We start from the raw sequence: 17,169 nt of genomic DNA, 5'->3' as shown, positions 1-17,169 counted from the left end.
CAACACCCGATACCCACACTCGCACTTATCCAGACAAGGGTTAACCTAATTGCCTCTATCACTTTTGAATTCATGCCAAGCTAAGATCTTGAAATGCATGAGACAACCAAGTTCTAGATATTATGGGCATACTTGTTACTCTCTATAATGGCACTCAAATTACATGTGTATATACTATATATTATATGTATATTATATATAAGGCAAATCTTGCACACGTACCGGAGGAATTAGGCTGTCGACACGAAATGTGTGTACATGTCCCCATGACTCGTTATCCCCATCTAAACGGTTCATTTTAATTTTCTATTTTGAAAAACATTTGCAAGGGAAGACTTTCGAGAAGTTTAAAAATTGACCATGACCAAAGACCTCTACTTGGCATTAATACTAACAATTAACAAGTTACAATTCCGGCTTTTGCGCACAATCAAGCTACTCTAAGCCTAAAAATTTTAATTTCTCCATCCCCACACTTGAGATTTACATTGCCCTCAATGTAACTCAGATTTTCAAAAACAAATGTACAACACGGGATATTCATACCAATTTCAATTCAAGAGATAAACAACTACCCATCTCCGGATTCAAATAAAGTTTCATACCATAAAATAAAACACACAGAGTTTTCAGACATAAACATAAACACCAACACCAACCACACGACCCAAAAGTTCATCTCGCGACCCAACCACCCATATACACAAATATTAAACAGTCAAGAGAAAATAAAAGATAAGGAGAGACATATGGACCTGATCAGCGGATGAGCGAGTGCTCAATAATAAGGTGGCTGCGGGTCACGAAAATAGACCTTATGGTGTCCATGACACAAGAGAAGTTAAACGCGTCTGACGAACTTCCCGCACCAGCATCACGAGTTGCATTCGCTTGAGGATCCGCCCACCTCAAATGATGAATCTGAGATTGTGGATAGTGTGTACTCCCGTCAAACTGCCCCAAAGTTGTGTAGTCAATCATTGGTGGATTATCCACCACCGGCTCTCTCCGATGTCGCGCCTCATGTGCTCGACTCTGGCGATCATCCTCATATTTTTCATTGATTTCTTGTTGCCAGTTGTACGCGTGGGTTTGATTCCATAACTCCATCCGGTCATACAATCTTTGAGTTTCTCCCCGTTGCAACTATGCATTCCTATTCTGTTGATCAAACATGCATTGAAACTCATTACCCCAACTACCATAGACTGATGGCCTCGACTCCTGAAGCCAGTCTACCATCCCAGCATCGTCCTGAACCATCTCGTATGGAAGCTGATTCGGGGCTTGTTGTGGCTCCCCCGATGAACTTCCACCCGGACCACTTCCCACTTCTCTTCGTGGTACTGGATGACCTCGAATACACGAAAAATACACATACGGTTCCTCAATCACATTCTCTCCATGACCATTCTTTAATTCCTTCATCTACACATGTGTATCAAAATGTTGGATATAAACATATCCCCCTTACTCATGATAAAGAAAATTCTCTTTCTGCAACTGTTCCTTATCAAACGGGTTAAGATTCTTTTCAACCGTGGGTGTGTCTGCCCGAATAGCCCCTTTTTGCCTTCAATAAAGCTGTAATCAGACGACAGTGTGGCACAAATAACATTGCCTTCGATTCCCTTGCCATCCAAATATTCATCATAACCAAATACATGTAAGAAATTTTTGGTGTACCCGTCATCAATGCATGCAACACCAGAATTTCCCATTTTCTGATTTGAGTTTTGTCACCTCGCCTCGGCATGACATTAAAGATCACTAAACTCAACAACAACCTCACTTGCAGCTTCAGATTGTTTCGCAACATTGTATGGGCAAATCCCGGTTTAAAGAGATCAATTGTCATTCTCTCATACAAAGGTTGTTTATCCAGGTTAGCGTACATTTCATCCTCGGAAGGATACACATACTCTCTTGAAAGTTTTGAAACAAATGGTGCTATCTTACGCAAAGTGTCCGACGACATAACCACCTCTTTGTTATTTGCCTTTCCAATCAACCTCATTGACTTGTTCGGATTACTTCCCCAATCAACTCTCAGTGATGCAACCCACTCTTGAATAGTATCCATGTAAATTTCCTTATCTTCATCATCATAACACTTCAAAGCCGCCTCCCAACCCAAGTTCTCATACATGTATATAATACCACACGGCCTCAATAGATTCTTCGAAACCTGTTTCTCACACATAATCCATCTCTCTTGTTTTTCAGCTTTTCTATCTCATCATTAAATAACTCTGCTTGCCAATACGGATCCATTCCCGATAGCCGGCCCCCACCCCAAAGTGGCTTAAGGGGAGGCTCCATTCCTTCTTCTTGGTATGGTTCTTGCATTTGGTCCTCCTCATCCTCATAATCCCGTAAAATCAATCTTCTCTTGGGCAGAGGCGGTGGGTCAGCCGATGATGATGCTGCTGTCCCCTTGTTCCTTAGTGGGTTTTTCCTAGTATCACCCATCCTTCCCATCCTACACAATCACAGCCAACCAAACAATGCAAGTCAAACAACATAATAAACCCGCCAAACATCCCCACACTTGTTGTTGGTTATGGGTGTATGACTTGTTGATTTAATGCTTATAAAAACTACTTCAAAATCTAACTTGTAAACATTTGATCTATGTCATTAACCCGACATGTTTTCATTAATTATATAAACATAATCACCTTATCAAGAATTTCCATCTTGTAAAATTTCAACAAGCCAACATAACTAAATCATTATAACCAATGACACCCATATATCAATCCCTTAACAATTTTAATCTTACAAGTATGGAGAAATTTTTAACATAACAATCCCTAACCTCGGTCAATATTCATAATTTTAAACTTGAGCTTCATCACAAACCTTAGACTTCTTCAATCAAAATTAAGTGAAATACATACCTTTTTAGTGATGAAAGTTGATGTACTGAGCTTCAATTATAAGAACAAACACTTAAACTTGAAAATCCCCAAACTTATTTTTTAGGGATCTTCACACCTCACGAATCAGGCAGAAATCGAGCGGAATTGATGAAAAATGACACCACACGCGAGTTCCTCTCATAAAATAATAGGTTTAGAGTCCGGAATCAAGAGATTTGGTTGAGTAATGAGAGAGTTAGGTTTGTGGGTTTCTTTGGCTTTGTAGGAATAAGGAGATGAAGAAGAAGAAGAAGAAGAAGAAGAAGAAGAAGAAGAAGAGAAGGAGGTAGGTTAAGTTTGAGGTGGAGGTTAGAGAGAATAATATTTAATTTAATTTTTTTTATATATTTTCAAAAAAAACCTGACCCCGTCCGTAAGCTACGGCCGGGGCGGCGAAGCTTACGGCATCCCAATATCGATTATCGGCGTAAAGCAGAATCAAAGGTCCATAGATTAAAGACCGTCCGTAAGCTACGGATGCTACAGTAATTTTTTATTTATTTATTTTTTATTTTTTTTAAAGTAAAACCAAAACAAAACGCTTGGGTTGCCTCCCAAGAAGCGCTGCATTTAGAGACTACAGCCCGACGTTACCTAGCCCTCAACACTCGGCTGAATATGATGGTGTAGTAGCTAGAAAGCTCACAACCGACTCATGTATGCTCTTGTTCAAATCCGCATCTTCCAAGTATGGTTTCAACTTATGCCCATTCATGACCTGCCTTAGATGATAGTCAAAATCTTCAATTTCGACCAAGCCAAACTGACCAACACGCTTTACCTGATACGGTCCCATCGATTTACTCTTTAACTTACCCGGGAATAGTTTTGCTCTCGAGTTGTATAACCAGACCCACTGTCCTTCTTCAAAAGTCTTCCTCTTGATCTTGGAATCATGCACTTGTTTCATCATGTCTTTATATGCTGATGTGCACTCATACGCTTCATCCCGCAGCTCCTCCAGCTCACATATATTCAACTTTCTTTCTTTACTTGCACACTCATAATCTAGATTAACATTTTTCCAAGGCCCATAAAGCACGATAGGAAAGTTTCACAGGTAAATGACATCCTTTCTCGTAAACCAACCGATATGGGGTGGTACCAATAGGTGTTTTAAAAGCAGTACGGTAAGCCCATAAAGCATCATTTAATTTTGTTGACCAATCTTTTCTATCGGGTCTTACTGTCTTTTGCAAAATTTCTTTAATTTGCCTATTGGATACCTCGACCTGGCCACTCGTTTGAGGATGATATGGTGTGGCTATTCGGTGGTTTACGCCATACCGTTTAAGTAATTTGCCAAAATTGAAGTTTTTAAAATGAGAACCCATGTCACTTATAATAATGCAAGGGACGCCAAATCTTGAGAAAATATTTGATTTGACAAATTTACAAACAATGGCATGGTCATTTGTTTTGGTGGCGACTGCTTCAACCCATTTTGAAACATAATCAACCGCCACCAAAATATAGTAATTCCCGAAGGAATTTGGGAACGGTCCCATAAAATAAATCCCCAAACATCAAAGATGTCCACAACGAGGATTGGTTGCATGGGCATCTCGGTCCTCTTGAAAATGATACCTAACTGTTGACATCTCACACAGTTCTTAGCATATTATGCTGCATCTTTAAATAAACTAGGCCAATAAAAACCAAAGGCTAAAATTTTATGACCCGTTTTCTGCCCGCTAAAATGTCCACCGCATGCAAGTGAGTGTGCATATGACAACACACTTCGAATCTCCTCATCTGGAATGCATCTCCGATAGACTTTATCGGCCCCAACTTATAACAAGTCCGAATCTTCCCACACGTATTGTTTAACCTTAGACATGAATTTATGTTTCTTTTTCTTGAGAAGAATTCTAGGATGGTACCTGCAACAAAAAAATTAATGATGTCAGCATACCATGGTAAGGTAGAAACAGCAAATAATTGCTCGTCCGAGAATGATTCATTTATAGCCTTGGTATTCTCTTCCTCTTGACCCGTCAGTCTAGATAGATGATGAGCAACCGCATTCTCGCTTCCCTTTTTATCACGTATCTCCACGTCAAACTCTTGGAATAACCAAATCCATCTAATCAAGCGCGGTTTTGCATCCTTTTTCTCCATCAAATACTTAACAGCGCTATGATCTGAAAACACAATAACCTTGCTCCGACAAATATAAGATCTGAACTTATCCAATGCATATACTACTGCAAGAAACTCCTTTTCTGTAGTTGTGTAGTTTATTTGAGCATTAGAAAGGGTTTTGCTTGCATAATATATGGCAACGGGTTTCTTATCCACCCGTTGACCCAAAACAGCCCCAACCGCATAATCACTTGCATCACACATAATTTCAAATGGAAGTGACCAATCAGGTGATAGCAAAATTTGGGCTTCAACCAATTTGTTTTTTAGAACGTTAAATGCGTTTAAACAATCTTCATCAAAAACAAATGGTACATCTTTTAAAAGCATATTACACAACGGTTTTGTGATGACACTAAAATTTTTAATGAACCGTCGGTAGAATCCGACATATCCCAAAAATGACTGGATTCCTTTAACATTTGTAGGAGGTGACAAATTAGATATAACATTAACTTTTGCCCGGTCAACCTCAATCCCCCTACTCGAGATGACATGGCCTAAGCCATTCCCTCTTGAACCATGAAATGGCTCTTTTCCTAACTTAAGATAAGATTCGTTTCTACACATCTTTTTAAAACCTTTGTTAATTCGTTTAACATGAATCAAAAGATGAGCCGAAAATAGAAAAATCATCCATAAAAATTTCAAGTGATTCCCCGACCATATCTGAGAAGATACTCATCATGCACCTTTGAAAGGTGGCTGGGGCATTACACAAGCCAAAAGGCATTCGCCTAAATGCGAAAGTACCGTATGGACACATGAAAGTGGTCTTATGTTGGTCATCGGGGTGGATAGCAATTTAATTGTACCCAAGTAGCCATCTAAAAAGCAATAAAATTTCTGACCTGATAATCTTTCGATGATTTGGTCAATGAACGGTAGAGGGAAATGGTCTTTAGATTTCGCGGCGTTTAACTTTCGATAGTCAACGCAAATCCGCCACCCGGTCACCGGTCGAGTAGCAATTTCTTCACCTTTTTCATTACGGGTTATCTGAATACCCCCTTTATTTAGAATCGTTTGCGTTGGACTCACCCAAGTACTATCCGATATCGGGAAAATAATTCCCGCATCCAACCATTTCAAGACTTCTTTCTTCACAACTTCCCGTATATTTGGATTTAACCGTCTTTGTGCATCTTGTGCGGATTTCACCTCGGGATCCGTGATAATCTTATGCATCACGATAGACGGACTAATTCCCTTCAAGTCTGCAATCGTCCACCAAATTTCCGCCTTATACTCTTTCAATACTTTCATCAAAGCATTTTCCTAATTTTCTTCTAAGTTTGAGGCTATGATGACGGGTAAAGTATTGTTGTCTCCCAAAAAAACATATTTGAGATGTTTTGGGAGTTCCTTCAACTCAACTGCCGGTGGACTCTCAAGTGAAGGCCTCTACTTGGAATCAATGACGTCCGGTAGTTTCTCTACTTGTTGAGACCATGGCGGTTTACCGATGCTTGCAGCATAAATTTCCACCTCTCTTTCTTCCTTCTCCAACTGATGTGAATGCTCAACTACAGTCCTGCAACAAATAGCACACTCCTCTGTGGCATCTTCCTCATTTTCATGAGGATTCAACTTGTCAATGATTTCAGTCGCGAAGCATTCATCACTCATCAGAGGGTTAGACACGTTTGAAAAAACATTCAACCTAAGATTTTTATTCCCAGAAGCCATGTCGACTACTCGGGTTCTACAGTTTATTAAAGCATTAGCGGTTGCCAAAAAGGGCCTACCGAGAATCACGTTCGGTTGCCGTTTTGGGTCAACTGTGACATAGTCTAGAACCAAAAAGTCGACCGGGTAACCTCGATCATAAAAATCACATCAGTAACAATTCCCCTAGGAAGCTTAAGTGTCGAATCGGCTAACACCATGGTGGTGTCAGCTTTTCTAAGCGAACCTAAATCATATTGGTCATATAAGCTTCCCGGGAGAATACTCACCCCCGCTCCAAGATCTAATAACGCCCTCGTCATTTTAATATCACCCACTTGAATGGGTATTATTGGCGTTCCCGGATCTTGTAACTTGGGTGGGAGGATTGCCGTCAAAACCGAACTCACATTAGTCGTTAAATCGACCTGTTTGGGCATCTTATGAGTTCGCTTTTGAGTACACAAGTCCTTCAAATATTTAGCATATGCGGGGACTTGTTTAATAGCATCAATGAGGGGTAAGTTAATTTTTACTTGTTTAAAGACTTCCCACATTTCCTCCTGTTATGGGCCCCATTATTTTGGTGATGATGTTGCGGGATTCACCAATGCCTTAGGAAATGGGACGGTTTTACCCGTGGGCCCCATATCCTTAGTGATTGGTGTTTCTTTTTCTTTCACCGATTCGTTTTACTTTTTATTAATTAACTTTTTCGGTTTAGTTATTTGTAATATCTCCACCTCATCATCACTGTTCCCATTTCCCCCCAAATCTTCCACCATTCCTTCAACGAAGGATGATGATGGATTTACTCCATTATCATAAACCTTACCATTCCTAAGGGTACTTACCTGGTTAATGTGGGCATTCTTTCCACTTGAAGAACTGTTATTCTGATGGCTAGAATTCTTCAAGGTGTCACTCGGTAACTTGGATGGATTTCGCTTTAGGCTAGCCATTTCTTCAGCCGGTTGACTCACCTGTTTATCTCTTGCAGCTCCAACCTCTGATTCAATGCCTTATTCTGAGTCTCTTGATTTCTATTCTGAGTCTCTTGATCTACCTTCATTTGTTTCAATAACTCCATCACATCCTTAAGTGACTCCTCTTTATTCCCTGAAGAATTTCCTTGCCCCTGCTGATAACTCTTTTGATAACCCTTATTGTAACCCCTAGAATCTCTCTGATTGTATCCACTCTGACCATTGCCCGAACTATTACCATACTGCTTCTGGTTCGACTGATAACCTGTCTTCTGAAGACTACCCTGAAAATTCGGGTTCTTTTGCGTGTTCGGATTTCCATCACTGGAGTTTGGATGATTCCTGAGGCCCGGATGATAAGTATTTGAACTCATATTATTGTATTTCATTTCACCCTGCACATAATCGACCTCTTCCTCCTCAGTTTTTTCATATTGCACAACCCCACAACTCGAAACCTCGTGTCCTAATTCACCACAACATTCACATACCAAATATGGTTTTTCCCGAATTTCCAGCTCCTTGTACACCTGCAACCAACAAACTATCCATATTTTTTTTCCAGTATATCCATTCTATCATATGATCCATGACTTTTAACTGCTTTTACCACTGACCTTTTTGACATCATGTTCGATTGTGCTTGTCTCTTTGAAATACTCGCATGTCTCTCCAAAAGTCCCCAATCCTCGTTTTCATCATTTGCCAGAAAAGATCCATTCGTGGTGGCTTGGAGGTCGCGTACATCATCATTTGAGAGACTATCGTGGAATGCCTTTATCAATTCTCATAAGGCAATCCCATGATGCGGACAAGTCCTCAGCAATCTTTTAAACCTTTGGAATGATTCATAAAAAGTTTCACCGGTGATTTGCTGAAAGTTTCGAATAATGTTGCGGGCCTCTGTGGTTCTCTACGGAGTATAATACTCATGTAAAAACTGTTGCGCTAAGTCTCCCCAAGTTAAAATACTAGCTGATGGCAACGATAGAAACCACTGCTTTGTCGCATCTTTCAAGATAAACTGGAAGACTACCATCTTTACCTCTTCTGCAATAAAGCCTTGACTGGAGATGAGTGCGCATATCGAGTTGAAGTCACTCAAGTGTAGGTATGGTTCTTCTGTAGCCTTTCCATGAAATGTAGGTAACCCCGTCAAACTATTCCGCCTTACCGAAAAAGTCCTTCCACGTCTGACTGGAATAATGATAGGTGGAGGATTCGTAGCCACTTGTGGGATGAAACGACTTTGAATGCCCCTGACTGGTGGTGGAACAAATGACCTTGGGACTCCATCATCAAAATCATAATACGGCTGTTCATGGTTTGGTTGCGTCTTGGTGCTCGGACTCTCTGATTTTCTGGATGATTCTGTCTAATCTCTTGGTCATCACGGAGATCTTGTTGCTGATATCGACCCCCCTGTTCATCTCTAAGCTCATTTTAAGGAGGAAATTACGTGCACCCTTCCTTTCGTGCTTCTCTTTCTAGCTCAAAAATATCAAATATGATCTTTATTTTATCGTGAAATAAACACTTCCTTGTCAAGCTAGAGGCTCAAAATTTATCAAAACGCAAGACTCAATCAAGTATGGTTTAAAAAAACTCAATTGAAAATTTTATTTATTTATTATTTTTTTGCTAGAATCAGTGTGACGAAACTCGATTATAGAAATTATGGGTGTTCACTATTCGGTTCGGTTAGTTCTTACGATCTTTTTGGTCAAACCACAAACCACGATTTTGAAAAACAACAAACTGAACTAGAAGGCTAGGTGGGTGGCCTGTTTATTACATTGTCTCCCGATCTTGTTATATAACACACAATCTTGATCGTTCATGACTTCCAACCTTCAGCTTGATAAAAACTAGAATTAATATACCCGATTATGATGCATTAACTATTCTTTTATTTTGATTTGATTCAACATCATATAAATAATTATTAACAATCCGAATATTTTTGTCATTTCCAATGTTGTGTAGTGGTAGGGAGTTTGGGTTTCTTAATGGAGACCCAAGCTCAATTCCTACTTACAATACTTTGGGAGAACGTGAGTGGTTTAATGAAGAAATACTGAGATCATTTGTGATCTCCAGTTCGATCTTGAAGGCGTCCGGGTTTTACCATCAGTGGCCCTTCGGACGGTTGTGTTTTCTCCGAAACTGAAGATAACTTTGAGGCGCTTAAGGGCTCCGTACGGCTAGGTTGGGTCAGCTAACGGTGACATTTTGCCGTTAGGACACCTCATACGAAGCATTCTATATTTGTTGTCTGTTAAAAAAACCAAAAAAAAATCCAAAAATATTTCAAAAAATTAAAACTGAATTCTTTAAAAACTTTATTAGTGAAAGTAACACAAATAAATCCGTTATGATTGAGCATCTCAAATGAACGGCTGAGATCTCTTCAAATTCAAAAAATCCCCCTTTTAACCTCTCTCAATTGCCGTTAGACGTTTGAATAATATCACATTCACATTCACATTCTCAAACCCTAATTCTCTCAATCTCCACAACTGCATCGTCACTCATGGAGGATAACACTAACGAATTGGAAACCCTAACGATGAATATGAAGCTTTTGAAACTGGATCCGGATCAATCGCCTGATTCTCTCGCAGGTGAGAATTCGTAACCCTAAGCGTGATTTCTTATACTTTTTGTGTTTAATTGGATGCTCATTGTATCTGTTTCAGAACGCGATGCCGATGAGAGCTGCGGTGAAAGTGAGCGCCAAATGCTTCCGAAATTTGACAAGTTCCGTCAGTTGAGCGACAAAGTGACGGTATGATTTACGAATCGCTTCTTAGTTTTGTTATTCGAATTGTTTCTCAATCTGTTGTGTTTGTAATTGATTGAGAATTTTGTATAATTCACAGATAATTGCACGGATCCTTTGTTCATTTTGTTATTCAAATTATTTTCTGAATCAGTTTTGTGTAAACTTAATTGGAAATTTCTGCAATTATTTGGTATAATTTACAGATAATTATAAGGATCCTTTGTTCATTTTGTTATTATAATTATTTATTGTATCGGTTGTGTTTGTAATTGATTGTAAATTTCTGAAATTATTTTGTATAATTTCCAAATCCTTTTTTCATGTTGTTATTCACATCGTTTTCTGCATCAGTCTTTTTTTATACTTAGTTATGAACTTCTGCAGTTATTTTGTATAATTTAAAATCCTTTGTTCATTTGTTATTTTAATCATAATCATTTTCTGAATCAGTTTTGCGTACTACTTGATTGTAAGTTGGAAATTGCAGCACTTGTTTTGTATAGTTACGGATCCTTTATTCATCTGTTATTCTAATCGTTTTCTGCATCAGTTTTGTTTAATACTTGATTGTAAATTTCTGCAATTATTTTGTATAATTTTCAAATCCTTTGTTCATTTTGTTATTCAAATAATTTTCTGCCTTTATTTTGTTCATAGTTGAGATTGTAAATTTCTGCAATTATGTTGTTTCAGAATTTGAGAAAAGAACATATAGCACTTTGTGATGAAGTTAAAAGTCTAACTGCTGATTCTTTTCTTGGATCTGAGTTGTCTGCTGCTCTTCAGAATCTTGGTAAGCTATTACACTTTCAATTTGTGTTCTGTTCTCTTTCTGTTTGCTAATGTAGTTTATTATGATTATAAGGTGAGGAATATGAGGCATTGAAGAACAGATGTCTATCAGAGTGCTCAGAAAGAAGACGCTTATACAACGAAGTGATTGAGCTCAAAGGAAATATTAGGGTCTTTTGCAGATGTAGACCATTAAACCAAGATGAGATTGCTAAAGGGTCAAATTCTGTTGTTGAGTTTGATTCATCTCAGGAGAACGAGTTAAAGATAGTAGGATCTGATTCATCTAAAAAGCAGTTCAAGTTTGATCACATTTTTAGTCCCGAGGACAGCCAAGGTAATTACAGGATATTGTGATCATTTCATTTCATGCTTATTTATTTATCTTGATTCTTTTTCTCAGAATATGTATATTTGTGTAGATAATATGTCACATTCAAAAGACTCTTTTTTAAGAACGCTTGTTTAAACTATGTTTGCAGAAGTTGTTTTTGCACAAACTTCACCGTTAGTGATGTCAGTACTTGATGGATTCAATGTATGCATCTTTGCATACGGGCAAACTGGAACTGGGAAAACGTTCACAATGGAAGGAACTGCAAAAAACAGGGGTGTGAACTACCGTACTTTGGAAGAGTTATTCAAAGTATCTGATGAAAGAAATGATATTATGAAATACCATCTATTTGTAAGCATGTTAGAGGTCTATAATGAGAAGATAAAAGACCTCTTGGTTGAGGATGCAAATCAACCTCCTAAAAAGTAAGCTTGTTGACATATTATTGTTCACATGTAAACCTTGTTTGACACTTTGGCTAATGTTTTTGTTCTAAATGCAGGTTAGAGGTAAAACAATCAGCTGAAGGTACCCAAGAAGTACCCGGGCTATCTGAGGTGGCAGTTTACAAGACTGATGAAGTTTGGGAACTGCTAAAACGTGGGAGCCGTGCGCGTTCGGTTGGATCAACCAATGCTAATGAGCTTAGTAGCCGTTCTCACTGGTAAATCTGTTAGAATCGTATATTATTAAAAAGGTTTTTAGTTTTAAAAATATATTGCTTACTGGATATCTTGTTTGGTATAGCTTATTGCGAGTGACTGTTATTGGTGAAAATATGGTGAATAGACAGAGGACTAGAAGCCATCTTTGGCTTCTAGATTTGGCGGGAAGTGAACGAGTTGGGAAGATTGAGGTTGAAGGTGAAAGATTGAAGGAATCCCAGTTTATAAACAAGTCGCTTTCTGCATTAGGTGATGTAATTTCTGCACTTGCATCAAAAACAGCTCACATTCCTTACAGGTTTATAATAATCCTCCTTCCAAATAATAATATTGTTAAAAACACTTGTTTCAACTTTCAATCTTATTTTCATCTACTATTTTGACCCAATCAGGAATTCAAAGCTTACCCATATTCTGCAAAGCTCATTAGGTGAGGTTTTCAGTTTTCTCTATTGATGTTTATTAAATCCCATTTGGGCATATGAAGATGCTGATGCTGTCAAAATTACCTTAAAATTTGTGCAGGTGGTGATTGCAAGACACTGATGTTTGTTCAAATCAGCCCAAGTTCATCAGATCTTGGTGAAACCATTTGCTCCCTGAATTTTGCAAGTCGTGTGAGAGGTGTTGAGCATGGTCCAGCACGTAAACAAACAGAAATCTCTGATCTTTTCAAGTATAAGCAACTGGTAATGTTCTTAGAAGATTTCAAATTAGTTATGTTGGTTTTTTTATATTTAGTTATGTGTTGTTATATTTATGTTAAACAGGCGGAGAAAGCAAAGCAGGATGAAAAAGAAACAAAAAAATTACAGGATAGTGTGCAATCTCTGCAACTACGACTCTCTGCTAGAGAACATATATGTAGAACTCTTCAAGAAAAGGTATATTGCAATAGTCTAATTTTTAAGTGTTGGTCAAATGTGACGGGTTTTATCAGCTGCAAAAACGAATCAATTTGAAGTTTGTCAAGTGATATTGTAAGTTATATACATTTAAGTCAATTGTAGACTAATTTTTAAGTGCTGGTTAAATGGGACTGGTTTGACAAGCGACAAAAAAGAAATCATTAGTTCAATCATTTTGAAGTTTGTCAAGTGATATTGAAAGTTTTATGTATTTAAGTCATGGTAGAACTCGTCCAAGAGTCATGAGTCGAGTCAAAACTCACTTAATAACTAATAATACTTTGTCGATAACAGGCTGGGTTTAACCATCCTGTGATTATTATACCAGTTTTTTTTAAGTGTATCAAGTGGATTTTGAAGTTTTAGGCATTTTAATTTAGTAGAACTCGTCCAAGTGTCACAAGTCAAGTAAAAAACTTAATAAATAACTTATAATATTTATTGATAAAATTGTCTTCTGTTCAACAGAAAACAGTCAAAGTTTTTCAGTGCTGGTCAAACCGGGCCGGGCTTGACCAACCTGCAAAAAAGAGAATATAGATTTGAATATTTTTGAAGTTTACCTATTGATTAAATCGACTTCTGTTCAACAAATAATAGTCAAGTATTTCAGTGCTGGTCAAAACGGGCCGGATTTGATCAACCTTCAATCAATCAATCAATCATACCCAGTAAAATCCCACCCACAGCAAAGCTATAAGTAGGGTCTGGGGAGGGTGGGATGTAGGCACACCGTAGAGATCCAAAGGAATAAAGAGGTGGCTTCCAGAGAGACCCTCGGCTCTAAGTACATGTGATCAACCTACAAAAAAAAAAAATATAAGACATTTTATTAAGTTTATCAAGTCAAAACTAACTAGATAAAATTGGCTTTTGTTCAACAAATAGTAGTCAAGTTTTTCAGTGCTGATCAAAACGGGCCGGGTTTGACCAACCTGCAAAAAAGAATGTATTAGTGACCTTTTTGAAGTTTACCGAGTCAAAAGTCATTTAATAACAGTCAATATCTGCTTATATTTATCGAAATATCTGCTTATATTTATCGAATAACAGTCAAGTTATTTGGTTCTGGTCAAAACACGACGTATTTGACCAACCTGCAAAAAAAGATATCACTTAAAATCGTAATATTGGAAGTTTTATTCATTTAAATCATTGTAGAACTCATCCATGAGTCAGGAGTTGAGTCAAAACTCACTAAATAACTAATAATACTTGCATTTTGGTTTGTATGTAAGTAATAGAGTCAACAACTGTGATTTGAACACACTATGGATCACTTTTGGCTTGCTTGAGTTAGAAAAAAGTATCTTAGCAAGTTATTGACAAAAAAAAACCCGAATTAACCCATTAATAGGAATATACTATTATTGATTTATATGTATGTATAGGTTCGGGATCTCGAGAGCCAATTAGCTGAAGAGCGGAAAACAAGACATAAACAAGAGAACCGAGCACTTGCTGCAGCTTCTTCACACTCTTCTCTATCTTCAATAAAACAAGGTTTGACCACAATATCAGAAAAGAGACCACCACCAGGCCCTTCAAAAATGAGACTCCCATTAAGAAGAATCAGTAACTTCATGCCACCTCAGCCATCACCGGCCACGTCACTAAAACCAAAAACATTCACAAATCAGCATAACCTCTCAAATGATGACAAAGAAAATCTCACAAAAGCATCAAATATGAAACCAACTTTTCGGGCCCGGCGTGGGTCCTTTGCTGTGAAATCGGTTTCAACCACTTTGACCAGTCAAACCATCAAACCGAGAAGACGGGCCTCTATTGCCACCACGTTTCAGTCTGAACCGAGCTCAAGCTCGAGCATGATGACCCCGGTTATGAGGCAAAACAATGCACCGAGGATGAGAAATGATCGTGTGGGCAGGCAGTCGTTTGTGTGGGACCCGCAAAGGATGTGGAGGACGTCGCGTGTGCAGTCGTCGCCTGTGGAGGCTACGCCTGTTGCTGCTGCACCAAGGAGGTTCATGGGTAGCCCTCCTTCACATGTTGTGGGTTCGTGGAAACCGAAGCATCCGACGGTTGTGGCTTTGCAAAGAAAACAGTTGGTTTGGAGTCCTCTGAAGTATAAAGGTACTACAAAGGGAGTTAGGAAGTAGCTTGTTTGATGAGGAAATAAAACAGTTGGCTTGTTTGATGAAACAAATACATATAAGTTTGGTGTTTGGTTGGTTTGTTTGTTTGGCAATTTTAGGATTGAAGTGGAATTCAATGTTGGTTGGGGGTTACTTTGGTCATTTTACTAGTTTTAAAAATCGAAACCATTTACTTGCATTTTAAAAATCGAAACCTTTACTAAGCAGAAAATAGCAATAAAAAGAAAATAAAACGTGAATGGGGGATTAGGTTGATGTAAAAATAGAACACAGTGATTCGATAGATGATGAAAAATGAGAATTTGTGATTCAGTTCTCCACGTTAGACGTGCACAAATCGGGTATTTTTAATAACCGGAACCGGTTATTTTCAGATCAGGTACAAAATGGGACCGGTTCAAGTCAAGAATCGGGTAGAAATCGGACCGACCGGGTGGAATAATTCCCACCCAGTGGAACCGGGTCCGGTTTATACCCAAAAACAGGGTACACTGGAATTTTTGAAATTTAAACATTTATAGCCATTAGGAACCGGTTTCAACGGCTATATAGCCGGTTTTGGACCGTTGGAACCAATTTTTAACCATATATACCTTACACACATACTATAAAAGCTAGGTGGTGTGTAGAACTTGGTTAAACCACTTTTAAAACTCTAAAACACATTTTAAATCACAATTAAGCTTAAACCGGCAATCAATGACAAGTAACGAGGATGTTGTTATGGTCATCGACACACCACGATGCCCCAAGGTTTGGGTTCATTATGATTTGTCTGTCATGACCGACTCAAAAGAGATGCGCGGTGCAAATATTGTTCCGAGTTTCTAAAAGCGGGGTCGAACTCCACGCTACGAAAGCATACCAATAAGTATTGCCGTAAGAAAAAAAAAAGTATGGATGCCAAGAAATTACACACATACTATAAAAGCTAGGCGGTGTGTAGAACTTGTTAAACCACTTTTAAAACTCTAAAACACATTTTAAATCACAATTAAGCTTAAACCGGCAATCAATGACAAGTAACGAGGATGTTGTTATGGTCATCGACACACCACGATGCCCCGAGGTTTGGGTTCATTATGATTTGTCTGTCATGACCGACTCAAAAGAGATGCGCGGTGCAAATATTGTTCCGAGTTTCTAAAAGCGGGGTCGAACTCCACGCTACGAAAGCATACCAATAAGTATTGCCGTAAGAAAAAAAAAGTTTGGATGCCAAGAAATTACGCACATACTATAAAAGCTAGGCGGTGTGTAGAACTTGTTAAACCACTTTTAAAACTCTAAAACACATTTTAAATCACAATTAAGCTTAAACCGGCAATCAATGACAAGTAACGAGGATGTTGTTATGGTCATCGACACACCACGATGCCCCGAGGTTTGGGTTCATTATGATTTGTCTGTCATGACCGACTCAAAAGAGATGCGCGGTGCAAATATTGTTCCGAGTTTCTAAAAGCGGGGTCGAACTCCACGCTACGAAAGCATACCAATAAGTATTGCCGTAAGAAAAAAAAAGTTTGGATGCCAAGAAATTACGCACATACTATAAAAGCTAGGCGGTGTGTAGAACTTGTTAAACCACTTTTAAAACTCTAAAACACATTTTAAATCACAATTAAGCTTAAACCGGCAATCAATGACAAGTAACGAGGATGTTGTTATGGTCATCGACACACCACGATGCCCCGAGGTTTGGGTTCATTATGATTTGTCTGTCATGACCGACTCAAAAGAGATGCGCGGTGCAAATATTGTTCCGAGTTTCTAAAAGCGGGGTCGAACTCCACGCTACGAAAGCATACCAATAAGTATTGCCGTAAGAAAAAAAAA

General features: G+C 38.4%; 1 protein-coding gene across 1 annotated transcript; it reads left to right on the top strand.

Moving 5' to 3' along the window:
• The first annotated feature begins 10,256 nt into the window (after positions 1-10,256).
• On the top strand, positions 10,257-15,405 carry LOC143614022 (kinesin-like protein KIN-14S). Its single transcript, XM_077087576.1, is given in 10 exon segments — positions 10,257-10,511; positions 11,202-11,301; positions 11,374-11,637; positions 11,783-12,062; positions 12,140-12,301; positions 12,385-12,600; positions 12,695-12,732; positions 12,828-12,991; positions 13,073-13,186; positions 14,602-15,405. Coding segments are annotated over 10 exon segments (2,325 nt in total). The 3' UTR covers positions 15,334-15,405.
• Positions 15,406-17,169: the final 1,764 nt, after the last annotated feature.

The sequence above is a fragment of the Bidens hawaiensis genome, unplaced genomic scaffold (assembly GCF_021521415.1).
Source record: "Bidens hawaiensis isolate Kalapana, Puna unplaced genomic scaffold, B.hawaiensis_p1.1 tig00038676_1, whole genome shotgun sequence".
Lineage (NCBI taxonomy): Eukaryota > Viridiplantae > Streptophyta > Magnoliopsida > Asterales > Asteraceae > Bidens > Bidens hawaiensis.
The sequence above is the reverse complement of the archived record's forward strand: the minus strand, read 5'-3'. Positions and strand labels throughout refer to the sequence as shown.